Here is a 23904-nt window from a genome sequence, read left to right as displayed (position 1 = left end):
AGGTTTTAAAAAAGGAAATAAACTGAAAGCTCTCCTAAGCCTGCTGATGGCTAAAACATGATTGAGAAAATTATTTTTTTCCAAGCACATTCTCTAATTAATTTCTGACCTATTTGAGGCTATCTCAGGAAGTAGCCAGAGTTGCAGAATGATGCCATGGAAACTATGGTCCCACCCAAGAGTTCAGCAGTAAACAGGTTGAGGCTGTAGTAGCTTTCAGTGGAAATGGAGACAGCAACAGAGAAAAAGAGGAATGACTTACTTCAAAAATAAAGAGGATAGAGTCCAGCTCCTCCCTTTGAGATTTGTTCCCTAAAACACAAGGAAAGTACTTTGGTTTTTAAACAAATAACCAGTAGCTGTATTGCATTAGCCTCATCAATAATGTAACAATAATACAGGCCATTTCGTGAACACTTACTCAAAGGAACCTGTGCTCCTTGAATGAGAGCATACTATGAATTAATGCCCTTATCCACAATAGTGTTGGAGTCGGGCTCTACACAGAATTATAATGGACATATCCACAAAGTACTTCTCTATGAGTGTATGTTCATTGCTCTGTTAATGTGGGGCACAGCATGGTGAGCATGTAGAGGGCTTATTATTGAACAACCAATGAGGGTAGTGGTCAACTAGTAATACTTACCTTTTTGTTTTAAGTTGCTTTCCAGTGTAATGAAATTTTCATAGAAGATAAAATAAATCTGAGAACAATTGCTCTCAAAGAACGCCTTCAATTCACTCTTGTCGATGAAATCTGTGGAAAAAATGGGAAATGCTGTCAGTGAGGATAGGGCATTAATCTTTGTTGTTAAGAGTCTCCTTAAATCTAAATCTGGAAAATAACTTGAGATGTATCGTAAAATGAGAACAGATTTTCTATTATGCAGAATGTTGAACTGAACAGCCACTAAAAATCTTCCACCATCCTATTTTGAGACGCCTGAATGCTTCTGACCTTTGAGTGTCTTTCTTTTGTCTATATAACTGCCACCTGACTTGTTTATTTAATCAAAAGTGACAGTGTTTTTAACTTCACTGTTGCACAGATGAATTTCCCCTTCTTTCCCCTGTTGCAGATCAGTTTAACATTAATGCAAATTGCTTCACTTCCTTACCCTGTGTAACCTCACTCACCCATCACCTGCAATCATTAGTGGAATGGTGACAGGCTTTTTGGAGGTGTTGAGAAACAACTTTGCCTCCAAATCTGATAATTTCACAATCCCTTCGAAAACATCCCTTCATTGCTGATGATGTGACACAGTACAAATGATTCCTTTTGAGTTGGAAAGAGGCTTAATTTAAAACATCATGTACAAGGATGTGTCTTTGAATGGGAACTCATATTAATGTGCTACTGCACCTATGTTCCACTGTTGCATTGAAATTATCCAGCTCTGTGCTGCTCATCTATACACAGCTCCACAATATGTTGATTAAAAAGAGGGGAACTACCCCCAAAATGTTCTACACACTTTCAGCAAAAGTCAAAGAATGACTAAAAATGCATGTCAGTAAATATATGCTGGTGTTCCAGCCGGCAGGACAATTTGCAGTTTCCACAAAAAGGCTTTCAGTCACCATTTAGAATAGATAGTTTCTCATCTCAGCTTGGATGAGTTTGGGGATTATCTGTGGTCTGGATCAAGGCCAGGCTGTGGTTGCCCTTAGATTAAAGCAAAGATAATGAAGACAACTGATGGGAAGATCAAATAAAAAGGCACCACTGCCTTTAGTTCTCAGCCTTAACATAGTAAAAACCAGTTAGACATCATTTGAGGATCCAGGGTAGTTCAGTGGCACTTTGAAAGACAAAAGGACTAATATGAAACTAGAAGCTCGATTCAGATGTGCCATAAAGGCCGTAAACATAATCTGGAGATATACTGTCACACTCGCAGGTAGCCAATTCTACACTGAAAACTGTAAGAATCAGGACTATACATGTTTTAGTTGCTTGACACAAAATAAACTTGGTCTCTCACAGAAGGCAACACTTCATTAAATGCCCCTTACTCCTGGCATTAAGCTACCCACATCTGATCTTGGTTTTCTTTAGGTTGATCTCTGATCTGACAGGATCAGGTTAGCGGTCTTGTCTTCAGTATAGGTAACTGGAATGAACTGCTCTACTATAACAAAACAAAAAAACACTCCTCCCTGAAAATCCCACGGGCCATTATACTGGAGATGTGCAGTGAACTGTGGACAATGGACTTGAGCATTTACCCAGACATACACCTCTCAAAGAAGAAAATACACAACTTTACTGATAAATGTGGCTAAGAGGATTGGCTAAATGTTACATTTAAGGTAGACTCTGCTTCATCTATCAAGTTTAAGTATTTAACACAGTTCATTCAGTTGGGAGGGTTTCCAAGAATGCTGGTTCACCTAAATCCCTCAGACAACAAAGACCAGCTTAAGCCTGTGTTCTGTTATTACACCAGTAATTAGAACTGTCTCTGTAAGATCAGTTTCAAGGAAAATAAAGGCACACCTAATATCAATAAAGATTGCTAAAATGATAAACAATAAAACAAATAATATCAAACAGGAATGATCATTGCAGATGGTGTACCTGTGTATTACCAAAATAGAGAAAGACAACAGAGGATGTTTGTATAATGTTTCAACACAAATTTGAATATTGTTGGGTGCATATGGATTTGATGGGGGCTAGGTCAATTTCATATGTCAGGCAGCATGTCAAAGGGCTATCATCTTGTGCTCGCCAACCTTCAGTCTCACTGCTCCCCATCTGCTCAAATAGCCCCATGACCAGTGGAGCATGACGGATGGAGGGAAAGGCCGTGAGGGGAGAAAAAAAATGCATAAAAAGAAGATCACAGACCTTCTGACAGCGAGCAAGAATGTCAGGCTGATGCCAACCATCTTGGAAATGCTGACAAGACACTGATAAGCCTCCCCTTAGTAGGTAAATTCAAACAAAGACAGTCAGACTCTGCATTGCATGAGCAAAGACATTTGTTTACTAAATGTTTATATATAGGGGGACGATTTGACAATTTAAGATTGTGATTTATCAATTTTTCAGGTTAATCCTAGAGATTCAGAGAGTATCTCATGTCCTGTTACTTCCGTTACTAAACTAGTACTGCAAATCAATTTTAAACAGGGCATATCAACTTGAAAATCATTTTGATCATGGATCACCTTTGTGATTAAACAGTAGATTGTGATATTTTTAAAAGTGAGATGACTAAACACATCCATTTGCTCATTTGACAATCACACAATACGACAATTAGACTAACACCGTCAAGCTGAATAAGTTTGTTTCTTTAGTCAGCACTTATGATTAACATGAGTAAATTGTATTAGTAAAGTGTAATGTGAAGAGATAATCACAACAAAGTTCATACAGTGACATTTAAAGGCAGACTTCTAGATAAACTTTCTGTTAGTAACGACATGCTGTTTGAGTAATGATCTACAGGCTGAGTGTTCTCCTCTTTATTTTCCTATTCTCTGGTTTAGGTCTTACTGCTTGGCTGAAAGGATGAAGCTGTACAACGATTATCAGCATTGTGAACTGCAATATCCAGCGAGACTCTTCACTCAATGGGCTTCACGGACTTCTCGGGTAACAACGAGCGGACAGAAAGAGACAAAACTTGTTCTCTGGCCCTGGGAATGCAGGGGATGACACTGTATCCTCTGAGTCCAACAAGATAACTGTGTCCTTCAATTGACACCCCTCAGTCTGCAAGGATCTCATGTCACAGACAGGAAAAAAGTGCTGGATGAACAGCAGCTGTAGAGGGCTGTGATGACACAGGGTTACAGTGAGAGGAAAGTCTGTGTCTTAACACTGGCAACTGAAGCTGAATGAGCTGATAGCTCTCTTGTTTTCAGAACGCCTCTGTTTGAGGAAGCAGATTTAATGCCAACCCTCGGTGATGTGATTCACACATAATACCTATTCTTGTAGAAGGGAGAGTGCTGACAAACTAAAAAAGGGGAAAAGAGAGGGGATGGAGGGCTGCTAAGAAAACCAAGCCAAGTTCAGTAGCAAAACAAACCAGGGGTCAATTGTTCCCCTAAAACCTAATAATTCTTCATCCTATTGACTGAAGCTAAATACTTAGCTATTGTCTATCAGCTGTTTAAATCACAATAAAACTGACTATTCTGCAAGAGGATTATTAAGCCATATTGTTATCGGACTAAAAACTGTATGAACAAGGACATAGATACTGCAGACTGTGACAACTTAATGATGCAGAGACATGTAATCTTCTCTACAATTAATAAAAACGTGCCAAACAGACAAGCCATGGCAGGTTTGGGTTGGATGACACTATTCTCCATTGTGTTATGTTTCCTGTTAACTGTCAGGGAAGAACAGATGTTCCAACCCTGTGTTAGAGGACCAGCTGGAAAATAGTAACAGGCAGCCAGAGGTGAGGGCCAAAAATCTAATATTTTGGAGGGCAGAAAAACACAGCATCATACTTATCTTGACACTGGAAGCAGATATCATAAACTCACTGTCATTTCCATAAAAACTCTTCCCACGCAAATGTCAAAGCAAAGTTGATGTCGTTATTCTATGACCTTTGGCTGGATAAACAGATATTTCAGATGTCATCACGTCAACGAATGTCCCCCTGTTTTTTACTCTGACTTCTAGGGCGAGTGGTCATTGAACTATTGAGTGCCACATAGTATTATATATCCCTTTGGCATGCTTTTGGTCCATAACAACTTCATAAGGTAAGCATGGAAAAAAGACGCAATCCCTCTGGGTGGCACAGCTGAATAATTAGTCCCTTTCTGTTGCTTGCTATTCTAATGAACTGGTGTTAAACTGGGTTTGCCCAGCAAGCACTAAAGAGAGTGCACACAGCACTGAGCACATAGGGCTTGTTAGCCAAACGGGTGAAGGTCATCTAGTCAGTTGAAGCCTATTGTATATTTACACAGTCAAAACCAAACGCCTGCCTAATGTGGCTACAGCTCGTTGTTCAAACTTAATCAGTACACAACACATGCATAATAAGTCCTCACATTTAATTTTCTTAATCCTCTAGACAACTTACAATGTATGCCATTCATACCACCTGAAGTAGAATCATTACTATGCCATGTCATACTCAAAAAGCAGTCTAATCAGGCCTTTGATCAGACATACACTCATTTGCATTAGATCTGGGCTGGCTAACACTGCAGGTGCACTAGATTCTTGCCAGAAAGGAGACAAGGAAGGAGAGAAGACTGATATGTTTCTTTGGCAGTACACTCGGATCAGGCACAGAGAACTCTTTAAGGGCCCCAGCAGAGGGATGTCTTGAGGGCACCAACACAACGTAGGAGAGACACAGGGGTGGTAGCTAATGTGGATGCAAGCTGGATGCACCATAGATGGAGCTTCCCTTCCTACATGGTTTTCTACAAACAAAGAAGCATGGGAAAAATTAAGGAGACTGATAAGATAGCCATTTGAAAGATTAAAGAGGTGTTTTCGTTAATAATTTGTGGCATAGGAAAACCCAAAACTGTACTTTAGTACACAGAACTTTAACCAGTTCCAAAGTTATGCCTTTCATCAACTACAGTTTTCAATATCAACACAAAACGCCTCAAGTCAGAAGTCAGGTGCTGCTGAAGTAATACAATAAAATTAATTATAATCTCAACCCTTTGGAGAAAGAGAGCTACAAAATACATTTTAGAAGCTTTGCTTTTGTATATGCAAAAAGAAATTTTTACACATTACTTAAAACACCTAAAAATACAAAGATCGAATTCTTTTTTACACGCATTTCTTTTTCTGTCTTCTTTGTGGCCAAAAAAAAAGAAAGAAGAGATTAGCTGCTGACAGTGCTGTGTCACCCATGGCTGGGCGAGGAGTTTGACATTTGACCATCGTAAAAGGAGTTTAATCATAAATCTGATGAAACCAGCTGAGGTCTCTCACGTGGTGTTACAGAGTTACAATGGCTAAAAGGTTGTATGAACCACATTTGAGATCTTGATAACAAACATCTGCTTCTATTAGTGTTGAATGTGCTCCAAGCTGTGCCAGTCTGGAGATGTCAATCATAATTCAGTGCTTACTGGGTCAAATTGATGTTCCTTATCAGGGGGTCGACTGGAGCCAATTCACCTAGTTTTCTCTAGAAGTATTGAAAGAAGACTCGTGTATAGATGGGTTTAGCTTATAGAGTTTTCGGTTTCAGCAGGACACTATTGTGGACTGTAAAAGCCATGAAAGCCTGCAGTGGGCTAGCTGATTTTGAGAGTCTATAGCCAGTCAGGAGGAAACATTAAAAACTGGCCTGCCCATGCAATGTATAATTTCTCTGTGTGCAGTATAGTCAGATAATGATTAACATACTAACTGGCTAAAGCAATGGAGCAAAGCATGCAGCTCTATTTACACTGACAGATGCACAGCAGGAGCTACAATTCATGTAAGGTATGCCAGTCTGTAAAAAGTAAACCTGTGAAATGTCAACAGGCTTCCGCTCGCTCTGAAGTGATGAGAAGCACAGGATTAATGCAACAGCAGAGAGTCATATGGCATATTATTCAGTGTGCAATGCACACTGCAGCTGCATTAGAAACAAATGTAATCATTATGAAAATGGTCTTTCCTACATCACAACACTGGTGCATATAATTTCATTACGATGCCACTGTGCCAAACACAGTGTGAATGCCTCTTGACTCTCAGTCAGTGTCTAGCTGTGCAACAGATTTGAGCCTATGAGTCTACGCAGAGCACAGTGTGAAAGAGTCATGGTAGAACTGGCAAAGCCTGACCTTATCCCGGTCTGAGCTTGCACATTAGAGAGTGGCTTTATCAGCAGCTTAGCACTGAAGAGCCGCTAAACTGGGTACTTTCACTCTTCCTCTTCAAGTAGCCTGAAAAAACCTTACCTTAATAAACACAGGGGCAACAATTGTTTCTCTATATAATTATTCCCTCTGGACACTGCCTTTCACAAATGGAGGGCAAAAAATGCCAGATTAAAGCCTGCACACCAACCACTGTGTTTTCTTCCTACCAAGTTTTAAAATATTGCAGTTGTTCCTTAATTTTTCTTCCCCTTCACCAAAGGTAATTTACGAGCAAGGAACTCTAACTATTATCATTTTTATCTCTAAAGCTGAATAACCTGCTCGTCCATTCTTTGCTAAAAGCGAACAGGTTGTCAAAGCAGCAGAAAAGCAGGCCAGAAGCATTTCATTTTAACTACTTCAATCCTAATTAATGTAATAAGGAAAACAAAGGTGGTTTCTCATGAAACCAAGATAAATAACAAAGTAGTATCACTGACTTCTTTCAGCTTATTCACTCACCCATGTTTCATCCAGATGCATGATACATGGCAATGTCATCTTGATATGTTGCTTTGTAAGATAAACTGTAATAAGGTGATGACGATGAAACTAAGTAAACTTTGTTTTAGTGCCATAGCATACCATCAGACTACAGAGCAGCTTCTTTTCTAAGGCTTTGAGCACCTTAAATTCATTCTCAGCACGCTGCAATAAAACTTGACTTATCCGACCTGAATGTTACCTGGTAACAGGTATCAAAAGGTACAATATGAAAGAATTGGCAAAACTGTTGAATTCATACTCAAAACAAACAGGGGGAGCAAATTACTACAGTAATCATTAACTCTTGCTGCCATTTGGTAGTTAGTTCTGTTAGTTAGTCCAAACTTGGAGCTCAGGGACCAGGGGGGTGTTGGTGTTTACGTAGCTAGGACTGGGACGAGCCAGGGCTAGCTAGTGAGCACGCTAACTTCAGTGCATATTTCTGCAATTCAGTACAGAGATGTCATAACATCAAAGCTATTAATTCTGAACATTGTGACATTTTGAATATTTTCTTACACCTTGCACCTTTAAGAATAGCTAGAAATTCTCAACTGAAAAAGCTCATCTTCCTGCTTGTCTTGTTTGCTTAAATAGGTGACATTGGATGAAATTGAGACCGTTTCATAAGCAGTTAAAAACTCCCTGTTATACATTTAAATTTAAAAAAGTTATAGCAACACTTACTTGTATTGTTTGTGATTCAACTTAACACCAGCTGATCCCTCACTTCATAAAAAAATAGATATGTTTTACTGTTTCCTCTTTTCGTCACATTTCTCCTGAAATGTGTTCTTTATCAGCTCTGAGTAGCAATCTGCTGGGATTGTAAGCCAAAGCCAAGTGTTTATTTTCCTTTGACTTCCAACCTGGAAATCCACAGCAGATTAGCAGGAGTATGGCCACTCAGAAAGGCAACATACAATGCAGATCCACTCTACTTTGAGTTCAAATCTTGATAACAAGTGGTGTCACAGTGAACTGCAGGTCCTGGGCTAGGTTTGCCCATTGTAAAAGCAGGATAGGTAAACGTTGCAACTAGACAAACTGGTTTTTCATGTGCTGGGTAAAGTCACACAGATAACAGACACAGCAGAGACAGAGCACAGAACACTGGTTACTTCCCGTCTCCAACTCTCCGGCAGGCTAGCAGCTAAAAGAAAAAAGCCTTCCATTCAACACCATGTGATTAATATCATATTTGAATTTTGGGTTCTCAGGATGCTCTGAAACACATGACAGTTATGCCACAGACTGAAAAGAGAAAAACAGGGCAAAGAACAGCGCCAAAGCTGCCTGTGAAGTAAAGAAGTATAAAACATCACAAACGTTGTGTTTGTTTATATATGTAGCGTCATAAAAACTAATCAATAACCAGATACTAGTTAGTTAGAAAGGAAATAAGTAATAGTTAGAAGCATTGGCAGAAGTCTAAAACTAGACTTTCTTATCAATACATAGTTTGCAATTCTAATGACTGTAGCACAGGACTTCTTTATACTGCCAAATGCTTATCTTGACACTGACACCAGTTTAGAGGAAAGCCATCCTAATGGCTGAAATAAGAGTGCAAGGAAATAGATTTATAAATGAAGGTGAATTCCATTTATTCATTACACCTGCACCCATTTCCTAACCAGTTCACTAAAGTTTTATTTATCTGATAGTTAAAAAAATGTCTAAAATGGAAAGAGAGCCCACAGAGGTCTGGCTCCTTTATCTAGATAGCCTTTGTTCCACTGTCTGTATCATTGTAACTTTCCTCATAAAAAGGGTTCTTTCATTTCTTTTAAAAAAGCTCAAATGTGTACCTAAGGTTTTCAGTCATTGAGCCCAAGAATTATTTTGCTAGCTTCAACATCATATCCTAAGGGTTTGCCATTCTGCATGCAGTCATGGCCTATTTTGAACTGTAGTTGTGGTGTTGTGATGCTGACAAAATAAACATTGTTCAATTTCCATTTAAATGGTCGTCATATTTTTCTCCTCGGGACAGGGGCAGCACTTCAGCTCTCTACTTGTAATGCATTTGGTCATTTTTCTTTCCAACAGATTTACGCAGTCAAAAAAACTTGAGTCGACTAACATTAGCAGTCCAATATTACCGGCTTATAACAGATACCATTATCGGCATAAATGGCTTGAGACTGGTCGGTGAATTTGGTCAGAATAATGTAACAATTACTAAAATCAATCTGACTCTTTGGGGTAGCTATACAATCTAAGCTAACATCTCTCTGCCTCACATTACTTCATAATTTAAATATTTAGATTCTGTGGCTCATTCCTCATTTCTTCATTTCAATCTCCTTCTCAAGCAGCACTGCAGATCTCATGCCAAGTTAAAGATCTTAGATGCGAGATGCGAGGACCAAAACACAGAAGCTGTTATCGTAATAGTGCTAGACAAAGACTTGCTAATGGCTGCCTAGTGTCACCTTACCTCAGACAATCTTTCTCATGTAGCTGTCAACAGTGTCACTAACAAATGCATAAATAATGTTTTTTGTCTTCTACTTATGAAAGAAAGTTGCTTAATGCATCAAATGCTGTCTTTTAATCTTCAGGAGTGTCTTATATTTTGGCAGTGGTGTAGTTTAAATCAATTTGTACAAATGTATTTTCAATTTGACATGAAGGGTCCATTTGAAGCAATCAGTTTCAAAAACTTCATTAATCCGCTATGATTTACAGGCCCTGTATTTTCATCAAGAAACAGAACACAGAAACTAAAAAGTTTAATGATGATGATGCACATCTGTTGGAGCACTGAGACATGTGGATTTGTATCCTTTCTCACAACAGTATACAGACTCAACCTCAGTCTGTGATAGCTTGTAAGGATAAAAAGATGTCAACAAGCTCCCCAGGACCCTAAAAAGTTAATAAAACCCTTTTATGACTGCTTACTCTGGTGGTTATACTGAACTACAGTTAGAAAAAACCCTCAAACGTCGATATCATGCCTACATAGTGTGATATAAAAGATGATAAGAGGCTGAAGTTATTTACAAGTCTAAGCTGAGTGTTTTACAAAAGGGGAGAAATCAGAAGTCGAGTGATCTCAGCCTTTACTTGAGCCACACAGTAGACCTTTTTGAGAGCCCTTCCAGTGTTGTACTCATTGTTTCCTCGGGTGCTTCACCTTGTGATATCCTCTTATAACAGCAGCGCTTTCAGATGACCCTGATTCCAGCAACACTTTGAGCATGCACATGGAGGAAAGTAAGGTCTTCATTTCTCCTAAAGAGGAGTGCAGAGCTTCCTTAAAAATAAAAAAAAGCACTACCTGTGGCTGCAAACTCACACACCTAAACCCACAAACAAGCACACTTGTTATCACTAACAACACTTGCACACATACACTGTTGTTCCCATGCATTTCAGTGACAGACCACAAAATAAATGAATTTGTTGTAATGTGTGTGAATGTTGCTACCCTCACTAGATGACACCAGAAATACTAGTCAGATAAATTCATTACTATTATTTTACACAATTTTAATTTTGTCAATAAAAAAAACCGAGCAACCGTTACTTATGTTAGAGACAACAAATAGCTGTGGCATCAAAATGTCACATGCAAAATATTTTGGGGAGCCAATTTTTCACCTTATACATTTAATTGTGCTTAATTTTGACAATGCCAATTAAGTCTAAGTTTATACTTCCATTTATTATTCAAAGAAATTCGCCATTAGGAACATCCCTTTTTTTTTTATTTTTTATATGGTTTATTTGATAGGGACAGATACAGATCATGTGGGTTGTACAACAATCCAACAGAAAGCATCATAGCATTTATAGCCTTAGCTAATTTCCAATGCCCGTCCCTAGAGGGGCCTTTAAAATAACATACCTTCTTGACATTGAATCACTGCTAGCTCCAGCAGCACTGGTCTATATCTGAGGTTGGATACTTCAGCGTGGAGGGAGCAAGTGAAAAATAAATATCTTCTTCTGGAATCAATGGTAAATCCAGAAAAACACTCCTGAGTAGCTTACAATCAAATAAGATACATTTATTAAAAATATTACCTATTAAATAAAACTTACTTACATTTCCTACACTATTCCGAGCATCTTGACCACCAAACTTCAAGCAAATTTTCAGAGGAAATAGGTCAGTGGTTACAACAGCAAACACAGAATGAGTTGAGACTGAGCTTGACAATGACTCTCAGCAGTAAAGACTAAGGGGAACAGCATTTGTGCCTCCATTGAGAGATGCAGTGAGCGATCAGGTGGTTTAGCTGGGCTCCTGTAATTAACAACCTCAGCCAAATCCAGCCAGGCATGACCAGCAAATTAACATGCAGCAGCTTTCACACTCTATCCCACAGATCTGCTCAGTGAGCAGAAAACCAATACAGGGCCACTCTGAAAATAGCCCAGACCACAAATTGTCCTTTCAACTTCAATACCATTGATAACTACAACTTGATTCAACAAATTAGTTCAACAATTTTTTTGTCCTGGTGCTTCACAAAAGGCACAGAGGTGATGGGACACTACTTTTTCATATACGCTAGAGGACAATGAGTTTGGACAAGATTAACAAGGTTAAATTAACTTTTCTAATGCAGTTCTCAAAATAAAAGCATACAGGATGACCCTTATTTAAATACACTGTAACTGTTGGAATTTTACAATTATCACATGAGGGAATTATGCTAGACAGACATTCTATTCATTGAGGGTAAGTGCTACACTTGCAAGTATAATGAACAGTATGATTAACAAAAATACAAAACGCTGTCAGAAGGGAAACAAGGCTTGTTATATTCCCTCAAGTCCCTGTCCTGTCCTACACAGCACCCCATCTCTCACCACTGCATCCTGTCCACACAGGAAACCAGCAGCACCAGGAAGAAATCCTTCCTTAGCTGAAAGCACAGTGAAATCAGAGAGGTTTGGGGGGGGGGGGGGGGGGGGGCATCAACATGTAGGCCCTACCATCAGCTGCTGGACAAACAGACCAGCCTTATCTTTAAGTGCACATGAGGGAAAGAGAAACACAGAGACTATGCAGAGCTCTGTGTTGACCAAGACTTTGGTTGTACTAGTCTTGACATTGAAGGTGTGATATGATAGCAAAAAGAACTAACCATTTTAACTCCCAAACAGTTTTGCTCAAGCCTCTGAAAACGGTTAAGCAGATACTTGCTGTCACATGTGCTGTTGATCAATAACACAGCCAACAGGTCAATAAAAAGATGACCATGACAATAAAAAGTTCAAAAGAACTTTGTCCCCAGAGTGGCACTTCCTTTCCCATGACTTCGACCACTACGCCAGATATATATTTATATATCTGTCAGTGATGTGCTAAATTGTGGTAGATATCAAAACATATGAACAGCGATAAAGATGTCATGATTGTTTGAACATCAATTCAATCTATATTGTGTTTAGGGCTGCACAATTAATAAAAATATAATTGAAGTCCAATATATCTAGGTGCAATATCAAAATTGCAAAATGCTGCAATAATTTTTTTTTTCCTAAAAAGAAGTAAAACTGTAGGACAAACCAGCAACAAAATCGAGTACTGTAGTTCTGCCGAGATGCTCTGGCCTACAGATCTTGTACTCCAGGTGTAAAAGCGCATGTTTGCTATAGACCCCAACATATGAGAAAATGAAAATTGTGCTGCAAAGGAACAATTTCACCTAATTGTGAATCATACTGCAATCCAAGTCTGATTTTTTAAGCATATTGTGCAGCCCCCATTGCATTATTATGCAAGCACAAGTAAGAGTTGATGAGACTACATATTAAATTGCATTACTTGTACTTTCTTATGAGAGACCATTTCTGTGGCTACCTGAGCATAAGTGGCTCTTTGGAGGGAAAGCATATCATACAGTACATTGCACTTACAATGAATCTGTTACTGTGTTCGTACATATCTCGCAATTTCCTCTTGACAACTTTCCTCTCTATACACTTTCCCAATGTACCCACTGCTGCTGTTGATGCAATGATAAATATAACAGGGCTGTATACGTACACATGCTACAGTACCCAACACTTTGCAAGGCATCTTGGTTTTAACAGAATGAGTCAGTTATAGTTACAGCTGCATCATCAATGGAAATATTAGCTAAACTGCTAAGTGCACTGCTCTCATGCCAGCAGCTGCCAGGTGTTAATTTAGGTAAAATGTGTGAAAAGGTTTTTATCTGCGAAAATTAAAATAACAGGGCTGTATACGTACACATGCTACAGTACCCAACACTTTGCAAGGCATCTTGGTTTTAACAGAATGAGTCAGTTACAGTTACAGCTGCATCATCAATGGAAATATTAGCTAAACTGCTAAGTGCACTGCTCTCATGCCAGCAGCTGCCAGGTGTTAATTTAGGTAAAATGTGTGAAAAGGTTTTTATCTGCGAAAATTAAAATTGCAACGCGAAAATGATCATTCCCATTAACCATGACTCACAAAGTAATATTCAACATTGATGAGCATAATTACAACATTTATTTCTACCATATTGTGCAAACCTAGAGTCTGCACGTCACCTGCCTCCTATTTGAGTGATCTTTGTAAAGTGGTTTTGGCATCTAGACTTTTTAGGGGCAAAGAAATCCACTGAGCACAAGTCAGGTTACAGCAGAGCAAATTCATGTCTCTTTCAGCCTTCACAGTGAAGAAAGAGGGTTGAAAAATCAGCTACACAACAGTTTTATGACTATCGTAAATCCTGCACTTCCTAGTCCAGTGAAAGCAGCAAAACACTTCTTCAGTGCGACACATTTACGTTTTGCATTATTTTCAAATCAAATATCTCTGGGGTAGTGTAACCTGATAGCAGCTCAACCTGGCCACCAGCTATTGGAAAGCTCTATTCTCTTTAAAGTCTATCGCTGGAGACCTATGTTTGTCATATTCAGTGCTGAGCTAGAGACCTGCATTTACTACGTTTTTTAATACAGACAGGATGACACAGGACTAAATGACAACAGAGGTTGTTGTGGGCATCTGCTTCTCCACCACTGATGCTCTGACAAGGTAGCTTCGACTAGCATCGACTGGCTAGTTAGCCACAATCGGAGCTAGCTCACGTTAGCTAGCATCCATGCCTTATCACAGTGACTTGTCTTTTATGAGCACGTAAAAAATATAAATGGAAACACATGGTAAGTGTCAAACACTTTAAATAGCAAAGTTAGTTTGTTGGGCATTGTGCGAGTTTATGCTACCTGTCATCTTGCTTGACTTGGTCACCGCAGTGACAGCCAGCCAGCCAGCCAGCCAGCTAACCTGACGCCTTGTTTGACGTTAGCTGTTATCGGCTAGCTAGCTAGCTCGACTAGCTAAGCCTCGGCGATGCAGCATCAAAAGCCCAGTGACATTTCACTCACCTAACAGTGACCGGAGGTGTTTGAGCCGGGTCAGTACATCCTTCTTTGGGTCCAGAACTTTCTGTGTAGATTTCTTGACGTCTCCATGCCCCCTTCGAGTGAACATTCCGCTGTACAATGCAACCGTGGAAGCTGAAATCACCTGTGTTTCACCATACACCAAGCCTCCAGTGTGACTGTCACTTTCCTCACCACCACGCTATGCCTGCTCGGTAAACATTCGTCCGATGGCCGCTGGTGTCCTGTTTTTTTGTGGGTGTGTAAACACGGAAGCAGCCTGACAGAGAGGAGTGGTCACATTACTTGTGTACGCCTCCTTGTTTATAACCATTCCACCTTGCACTTCAACTGTTTGTTATTTTTTTTATCCATTTTGATGAATTATTCCACCTTTCAGGATACTTGGATTTTTTTTTTAGTTTGGGGCCGAGCTATGACACTGTGCAGAGAAGGGTTCCCTCTCGTTTAAGTTCCAAAGTGCACCTGTTTAAAAAAATAAAAATGTTAAAGACAAGCTTGAATGCATCCTGCAGCAAACTTATTCTGAAGACTGGCATCCATCCTTCGTCTAAGAAAAGGGCTTATCGATATTACTTCCTTTCATACAATACAGGTTTGATAAAATGAGGATGGGTTATGCTGTTCTTATAGTTCCCAAACGCCCCCTGGTGGTTGAAATAGTTAAAAGCCACAGCAGAGGACATGAGAATCCATCTCTCACACACTTTCATAATATATTATCATTTGAATAGCAAAGCATTGGGAGGAACAATATTCAAGTGCATGGAAAGCAAAAGCGGGAAACTTCCCCGGATGAATGTCTTGAATGGAAATAAGTTTGTATGATTGTACTCTAGAGCTGCAAAAGAAGATCATTTTCATTACTGATTCATCTGAAGTTTATTTTCGCTATAATCATCTTTGAATATTTGAAAAAAAATATTAAATAAATAAATTGCCAATCACAACTTCAAGCCCAAGCCGTCATATTCAAACAGCTCGTTATGTCCGGCCAACAATCATAACCCCAAAGCTCTACTGTAATATTACACAAGAATAATAACAAGCAAATCCACCAGATTTTTTTTCTGTGCAATATTATGTGCAATGTTCTACTGTTATTTATAGATTTCACAAAGAATTTATTAATACTGTTAACTACCGTCAAGTATTATACTGATATTAGTCAACATTATCTACACTGTAGTTTAGGTTTAGTGCTAGGCACACACAGCATCTTACATCTCCATTTCTATAGCAATTCTATTTTCAAATGCAAATACATATGTAAATGTATAACTGTCACATATTAAAGATTATTGCACACATTTTTATTTTTTTTTTTCACAAATCTCTCAATAGTGTGATATCTCTTTTCCACAAGGATCAACTGTAACGTACCAATTTTGCCTCGGGAATCAATATAGTTATTCTGATTCTGACTCTCCCATTTGAGATATTGATAATAAAACCATTCCTAAACTAAGTGCAAATAAGGACACATTTAGCATCTTATTATCAAATCAAGAAGCATAGTTAACACACTCTGACTGTAGAAGAATGTTCTGTATGTTTCAGTGCATGAAGTGCAATTTGGATGGATTTGGCATGCAGGCCTGATATTAAAATATATTGGATAACCACATTGTAGAGGCTTCAGTGTTTGTCATTAATTCATTAGCATATTATTGTGACAAAATGTGTGCTCCTTTTGATTAATTTTCGACATTACAAGAACCTAGCTAGACAGTTTTTAATAACATTAATGATGACTGCATTCCATTTCCATCGTTTAGTTCCATGGCTCTGGTGTAGTGCATGGTGGCTCACTGACAGTGCTTACTGGGCACTACAATGGAATCAAGTTATTGTTAATATAATTGATTACATATGTGCCTTTACCTACCATACTAAGTTTCTGGATAGTGCATGGGCCTGCTGTAAATAAGGTCTATTACTTATTGTAGTAAAGGTGTCAAATTATCCTTTTTTATATTGTATATAGCACACTATATAATTGCATTACCAATGCCCAGCTCAGAAACCTCAGAAAAAAACATGTCTCCCTATTAATCTTCCTAGCCAAATGCAGCAATTGTTACAATAGAGATATGACTGAACCAGGGAACCTAACATCCAGATGATTGAGACCTATATCTATGTTCACACTCCGATATGCTGGCACTCATGAGGAGAAAAGGGGAATAACAGCCTCACTGCTCACAAACTGCTACCACTTGACACTTAAAACTGGAGATTTTCATAAATGAGAATAAGAATACAAGGGTATCTTTAAATAGAAGAGCTCTCCTGCAGTCAAAAGTAAACTTAGGGTTATGCTAAATTGCACAGAGTTCCGTGTGCTTATGACTTTAATGGATTTTCAAAATCATTTGTTCTACATGGTTGTGCACACAACAAATTCCATCTTGGAAATGAAAAAAAAAAAAAAAAAAAAGAAGAAGAAAAACGAAAAAACAAGTGTTTATGTTCTGCGATGAATCTTAAGTTTGAAGAAATTGGATGTGTCCGTTAATCAGCCCAAATAAACTGACACTCGGTGCAATCTCACACTTTCGCTTGTCTGAACCTATCTGTCTTATTTTGGAGGCAATTAATTTTGAGGCTAAGCTGGGAAAATTATTTTATTTACACATTTTAGACACATCTCATTGAAGACGGAGCTTAGACTGCAGAGTCAAGATGGAGTTCAAGTTTGTGGCTGAGAATTCTTTTCCGACTTAGTATTAGATAAGGCCTACTAATATGAAGAATAAGAGACATATATTTATAACTGTGCCACTGTTGCCCCTATTACATATCGCATTATACAATACTGTTTTTTTAAGACTTCGAATTATAAAATAAAGTCTATTAAAATAAAAGAACAGACATACATCTTTAACTCTACCACTGTTGCCCCTATTACATATCACATTATACGATATGTGTTCTTTTAAAAGTATTATAAAAAAAAGGCTACTAATATAAAATAATAGACATTCATAACTGTTTCAGTGTCTCAAGATCGGGAGCAAGTGTAACATTTTTTGGTTTTATATCATTAATCAAAATCCTCTCAAACTATGCCTTCATACAAAACTAATTGAATAGTATAAGTAAACACATTATCACACAAATATAAAAACTAAAAAAGTATGAGATCTGTGTGTTCATTGGCAGATGAATCAGAGCAGAGAGGTGCCATCTCAGACTATGTGCATAAAGAGTCTCATGGTTCTGTTTACCCCTTGTCACAACTGCCCCCAGTCTTCCTGACACTTTAGGAACTGGTATTTTTTTTTTTTTTAAAGTCAACCTATATAAAATAATAGATATACTCTATTGAACCGCAAAACTACAAGTAGACTCACTGTAAGGTGCTGGGACTTCACCAGGAGATGGCGCCTAAACCATTGTTGAGCTGAGACATCCAAACATACCAACACAAGCAACACAAGCAACACATAAAACTGAGTTTTCATTTTCACGATTAAAAATAGGGGCCTGCAAAAACAGTGGTATCATTGGTAGAGAGAAAATCAATTCATATAGCATTCATATGGACAGACCACAGCCAAAGTTAATGTAACAAAAGTCTTTGAAAGGAGTAAGTTATGATTGATTGCTCAATTCTAAGAGTAAAATAAAGATACAACAATGTCACTTTCTAAAGGATTCTGCACTCTGAATAAAGAAGACAAGATAGTATTTTTTCATCTTCTGCCCCCCACCAACTGAGCATGGCATGTTTTGAGAGTATTTGTCTCTTTTTTGCAAGGTTCTCCACAATGGATGTCTTGAATAATAGGAGACGGAACAGAGGGAAGCAAGAAAGAAGGCCATAGAGGAGGAGTAAAAAAAAGAGGAGTAAAATCAGCCTTTGCCCTGCAGTTTGGTATGACACTCATTATCTGAAGTGGGCCATTCTGAGGAAGGAGGAGGTTGCCTGTCACAACAGATGTTGATTACACAAAACAGGGTAGTTTGGGAGGAGGCGTGAATAAAACACAAGCCTGACACACACACACACACACACACACACACACACACACACACACACACACACACACACACACACACAGGGTTATTGTTGGTGCTTTGTCACCAATCTTAATTGATTGTAATCACCATTCCTTCCTGGCAAACCTCCTCTGTTCTTGAAGTGCAGGTTATTGCTCATTATCTAAGATGGCATGGACCTACAATAATCCATCAGCAATAACAGGACTGGATGTTTTCTACCCTCTCTAATCCTGCACCTGGACGCATTTTGGATCCAGCTCATTTCTCAAATGATATACCATAAGGTAGAACAATTCAACTTTATAGTCTCCTGTAGAGCCCCACACCACTTTCTCAAAGGTAGTTCAGCACAGAATTAGACAATTACCATGCCAACTGTGACATTATTTTTGAATGAGATCATTCATTTCAAAATGGGATTTCCAGAATATAACCATCATAATTTATTCTTTTTCACACAGGCCTAGAATTGACAATCGCCAGGGCCTGGCGGGGAAATAAGGACCTCATCGTGACCAAATGGTGGCACTGTAGCCCCACAAATGAGGAGGCGCCTTCTCATGGCCAGGCTGTCGGACTGATTCCAATCCAAGGTTTGAAAAGCACTTGTCTGCTCTAAATTGTTCTTATAAAGAGCTTGGAAATACTTGACTTTTCTCCTTATGTGGTTATGGATTTCCTTTTTGTACAATTAAGTGCCATTAAAAGCTAATGTATCCTGTTAAACCACGTTAAGGTGTTGGGGTGGACAGTGGCACAGTTATCCAGCCGCATATTGTGAATAGGAGCCCACTTTGGGAGCATTTTTTGAAATCTATATTACACCATTCAGAAACTTGGGGATGAAAAGGATCAAAAGGGAAACATCTACAGGGCTGCTGATTTCCTGGCTGGGAGACCACCCACAGCTGCTTGACACAGATGAGCTGTGGAGAAACGAAATCATGAAACAAAACCAATCTGTGTTTGACTCAACCACGCTCACAGACGCATGTTAAAACCTTTTGGATTTGATTTTTTTGTACACCGTTTTTTATTTCCATAAAGCAGATTGTGTTTTTTTTGTGAAGAGTAATCATGAAAATTTCATCAATAAAATGCTTTAAACCACACTAAAGAAATATATTTTGGGCCCACTGTTAAAAAACATTATAGTATAAAAGTATTGCATTAAAAATCTTCTTACCTCCGTAACAGCAGGTTCTACAAATAAAGCGCAAACACAAGTTTGTCATTTGAGATTACAGCTCCCACCAGGGGTCGTCATGGTGCCCTTAACCACAAGGTTATCTCACAACTGACAACTTCAAAGCATAATAATTATAATTTGAAAAACATGTCTAATCCTAAAAAAAAAATGTGCACCTTTCTCTTGACAACAAAATGAGAAAAGCATTCTTCACGTTTTTAATTTTTACACACTACAAACATGAAGTTCTGTGTAAGGATATAAGCAATTCCCGATTCTAGTGTTTGTAATGCACACTGTAGTTTGGAGCACATCTCCATGGAGGTTAATGAGGGGGCACTCTGAAGTAATTAAAACAAGAGCATTATAAGGCAGCAGTTTCACATAAGGTACTCAGAGCAACATACCCCATACTTAATTAAAACTCTTTGCTGACAGCATTTTGTATCTTCTCAGGTAATCTGCTGTGAAATTAATAAGGAGGGAGAATTAAATGACTAATGTTGGCAAAGAAAGGCTACTTTTTTTTTCTTCTGCAGTGTGCATGACAGGGGTCTCTATCTGCAACGCGTGATCCTTATTGCGCTGAAAAAATACTTCTTCAGCTTCTCACCGTAATCTGATTCCAATTTCACTTATGGTGTGACACCATAGCGACAAGCCAGGGGACGTTTAATTGAAATGTCCATGCTTTTAATTGGATTCTGTTAAGATGTGAAATTACCTCCTGAATTACAGTCTTGTACCTTTAAATGCTGATACAGAATGGTTTCCAGCGGTGATCAGTTAAGGAGCTGAAATAATGCCTCCATTCAGCGGCACATCACTGTGCCGAGGCAAAGGAACATTCTCGAATTTAAAGACAAACCGTTCAACCTAGGGCCTTGCATTTCAAAGACAGACATTTATCTTGTGAAATGAATTGTTGTTTTTAACAGGGGAGTTCTTGAGAGACAATGCATTACTTCAGAATGCTCCTGTTACACCAGACATGCGATTCGAGCCACTTTCTAACAATTATTATTATTTTCTATCAAACTCGCTCTTTATCATGATACTGTATTTAGACGCACAAATGCCCATTATCAATAATACCATGGCTGACAGATATCCATTGCAAGCCAAGTCAACCAGGCATTCATGATATCATAGTTAAGCTGAAGGTGTTAGCATCAGACTCTGACATGATCAGGTAATGTGTGGGTGGATGGCAGCAAAGCTTCCTTCACCTCCTTGAGGGTTGCGCTCTTCCAACCTCCTACATTGAGATTTGTGAATTTTCCCATTCTGGGGCCCCGGTGTCACCCTGCTGTGGCTGCGCAAAACATCCCTGCCTCCTCCACCTACATCCATGACCCCCTCTGATAAGCTTGGAGTTCATCCTTTTCACTGATTAGTTTGCTGGCAGATTGAATGCCCATGTCTACAGCCCCGTGTCACCCCAGCTGGCTCTACCTGTGTGTGGTTGGATCAGCAGGTGGCTGGCACACTGTCCAGTGTGATACTGAAACCATTATTTATACATAACATCTCGCCGTGTGCTCAGCAAAGCCGTGTTTCCAACCTCAGGGAGAATGTATGGAGTGTAAACCACATCCTTGGTTGTTTCATAATTCTAGAAAAACAGACCACGCCTCTATTTATGCCAAATATGTATTGGAATACTTTTCTGTGATTCTAGGATTCATATTTTGCATGAGTGAGGATCCAGCGAAAGATAGGTCATTAGTAACTTCTCTGCCAAAATATCCTCTCTTTAATACACTGTGTGTGTGTGTGTGTGTGTGTGTGTGCGTGTGTGTGTGTGTGTCTCTGTGTGTGTGTGTGTGAATTCACATGTGTTTGTTTGTTTACCATGCCACTGCTGGCCCAAGCTGGAGCCACAGGAGTGTGAAATAACAAGCACAAGAGGGATTTCACGCCTTTACAGAGCTGAAAAGGTATGTTTTTGTCAGACAACTCAGTCCATTTCCATCCCAGACAAACTTTGTTTACTTCCCACTAGTCACTGCCTACCTATTTCCTAAAACACCATGCAATTAAAGGGGCAACATTATATATGGGTTCCCACGGGTATAGTGTGTCCAGGTTTGCTTATGCTACACCTCTGGGCTGTTTTATCGCTGTTATCAATGGCACACGGTGCATCATTAGAAAAAGACAAACAGCTCAGTTTCCTTTGGGGGGGCGGACGTGCTGACAGGAAATCAATGCTCGGTTTCCCATGAGCACCTAATTAGCCGGACACTTGTGCACTGTTGAGACACGGGCTGGATCTCTTTGTCTGCCGAGTTGATCAGGTAAAAATGCATGAAAGACACCTTCAGAGCTGATAAAGTGTCAGAGAGGTGAGGAGTAAGCACGTAAGTGACACTTACGGCGTAGCATGTCTCACACCCACTATATGCTTTAGCAGACTTCATTTGAGCGGAGGGCAATATATTCTTATCAAGTAAGCTTTCTTGTCTTGATAAATGTTTGTTATATATATATATATATATATATATATCTATGAACATATATGTATACACTGTATATAACAGGGGTCTAGGGCTGAGCTTTCAGTCAGTTGGCTTTAACATTCAGTCAGGAAACAAGTGCTGGATATAGAATTTTAAGTTGAGTGCCCTGCAGAAGACAGAACTCAACTGGTCTCTCACAGCAAATTCTAAACATTCAATAAAAAAAGGGAAGAGGAGGGTAAAAAAAATAAATAAAAAATCTAAAATGTCCAATCTTATTCTATAACCTGTTAGAGTGACACTTGCGAATTTCCACTATGGACAAGGTGGCAGTACAAACGCAGATAGACGAAGACGAATAAAAGGGCCTTCTCATGACAAACTTTCTGGAAATGTCAGCCTTTCATGCTTTTGAGAAGACCTATTTCATATCTATTACAGCAGGCATTCTGTGTCCGATATTTCAGATTTCAGTCCTCCCCGCACTGCAAATCCTCTGCCAATCTTCCGCCCTTAAGAATCTCTGCCAGCCCCGATGCATTATTCCCCCTACCTCCTCTCTCCCCCTTTTGATGTGACAGAACAAACCGCGACCTATTAGGATTAAGGCTTTGAAAAGATCTTTGAAGCCGCTCAAGGTTCCTTTAAACTGGGGAATGACAATATGAGCTGTGTGGCAGCAGATGCTGAATGGAGTGATTGCAAGTCCTCCTCAGCGAGGTCTGCTGTCACACAACATACAAACACTCACACATGCGCGTGCATCTGCGTGCACGCAAAAACAACTCGCAGCATCCACCCTTTACCCAAAGCACTGCAGTTGTCTTTTACAGTACATGTATTGTGCTCACAAATGCAGATTTGGTTCAGCACTTTCCTTTTATTATTTATTTTTTTGCTGTCTTGTCAGAGCCGAGTTTGGCTCTGAGCCCTGCTGTATCTGAACTGTTGCCCAGGATGAAAACAAACAAACATGTCAATGCTTTGCATTTTTTTTTCCCTTTAATGATCTGTTTCTGTTTAGGACACAGTAATGTCAAACGCATCATTGGAGGCTGGATGCTGAAATGTGAAGGACGGGGGTAAACAAGGAAACGATGTGGGCTGCTGGAAGCCGACATGAAAGAGAGGAGTCGAAGCCCACTTGTGTGTGCTAACGATGTCGGTACGAGTGTGCGCGAATGAGTTTTGTGTCTACTTAAAACATAATGACATGCCGTGGGAGCAGTTTATCTGGCTGAAAATTAAAGGAGTTCAAGGTGTCTCACTCAGCGTGAAGATTCTCAAAAGCACAGAAGAATTTTCATTTTTTTAATCTTTTTCTATCACGAATTCTCAACATTGACGGTGCATCTGATGATGCTGGAATGATGGAATGCCGCACTGATGCAAAGGAGAGCAAATTAAGTAAAGTTGACATCCTGAATGCTGCCTACACACTTTACTTCAGTCATGCCGACATGGCAGAGTGCAAATACCATTGCTATGCATCTT

General features: G+C 39.2%; 1 protein-coding gene and 1 long non-coding RNA gene across 7 annotated transcripts in view; one reads left to right on the top strand and one right to left on the bottom strand.

Moving 5' to 3' along the window:
* ralgapa2 (Ral GTPase activating protein catalytic subunit alpha 2) overlaps positions 1-15018 on the bottom strand; it is a 96154-nt gene extending 81136 nt beyond the window's left edge. For all 6 annotated transcript variants that reach the window (XM_030443652.1, XM_030443657.1, XM_030443655.1 and 3 more), the window contains exons 1-3: positions 14734-15018; positions 650-760; positions 263-312 (exon numbers count right to left, since the gene is read on the bottom strand). In XM_030443652.1, coding sequence (XP_030299512.1) covers positions 263-312; positions 650-760; positions 14734-14839 — 267 coding nt within the window. In that variant the 5' untranslated portion in view covers positions 14840-15018. The remainder of the gene's footprint in view (positions 1-262; positions 313-649; positions 761-14733) is intronic.
* Positions 15019-19283: 4265 nt separating this feature from the next.
* LOC115597578 (uncharacterized) lies at positions 19284-23503 on the top strand. Its single transcript, XR_003987121.1, has 3 exons — positions 19284-19352; positions 21823-21888; positions 23435-23503. It is a non-coding gene; the product is annotated as an uncharacterized LOC115597578 (long non-coding RNA).
* The last annotated feature ends 401 nt before the right edge of the window (positions 23504-23904 follow it).

Source organism: Sparus aurata, chromosome 16 (assembly GCF_900880675.1).
Source record: "Sparus aurata chromosome 16, fSpaAur1.1, whole genome shotgun sequence".
Lineage (NCBI taxonomy): Eukaryota > Metazoa > Chordata > Actinopteri > Spariformes > Sparidae > Sparus > Sparus aurata.
This window is presented reverse-complemented; position numbering and strand designations above follow the sequence as displayed.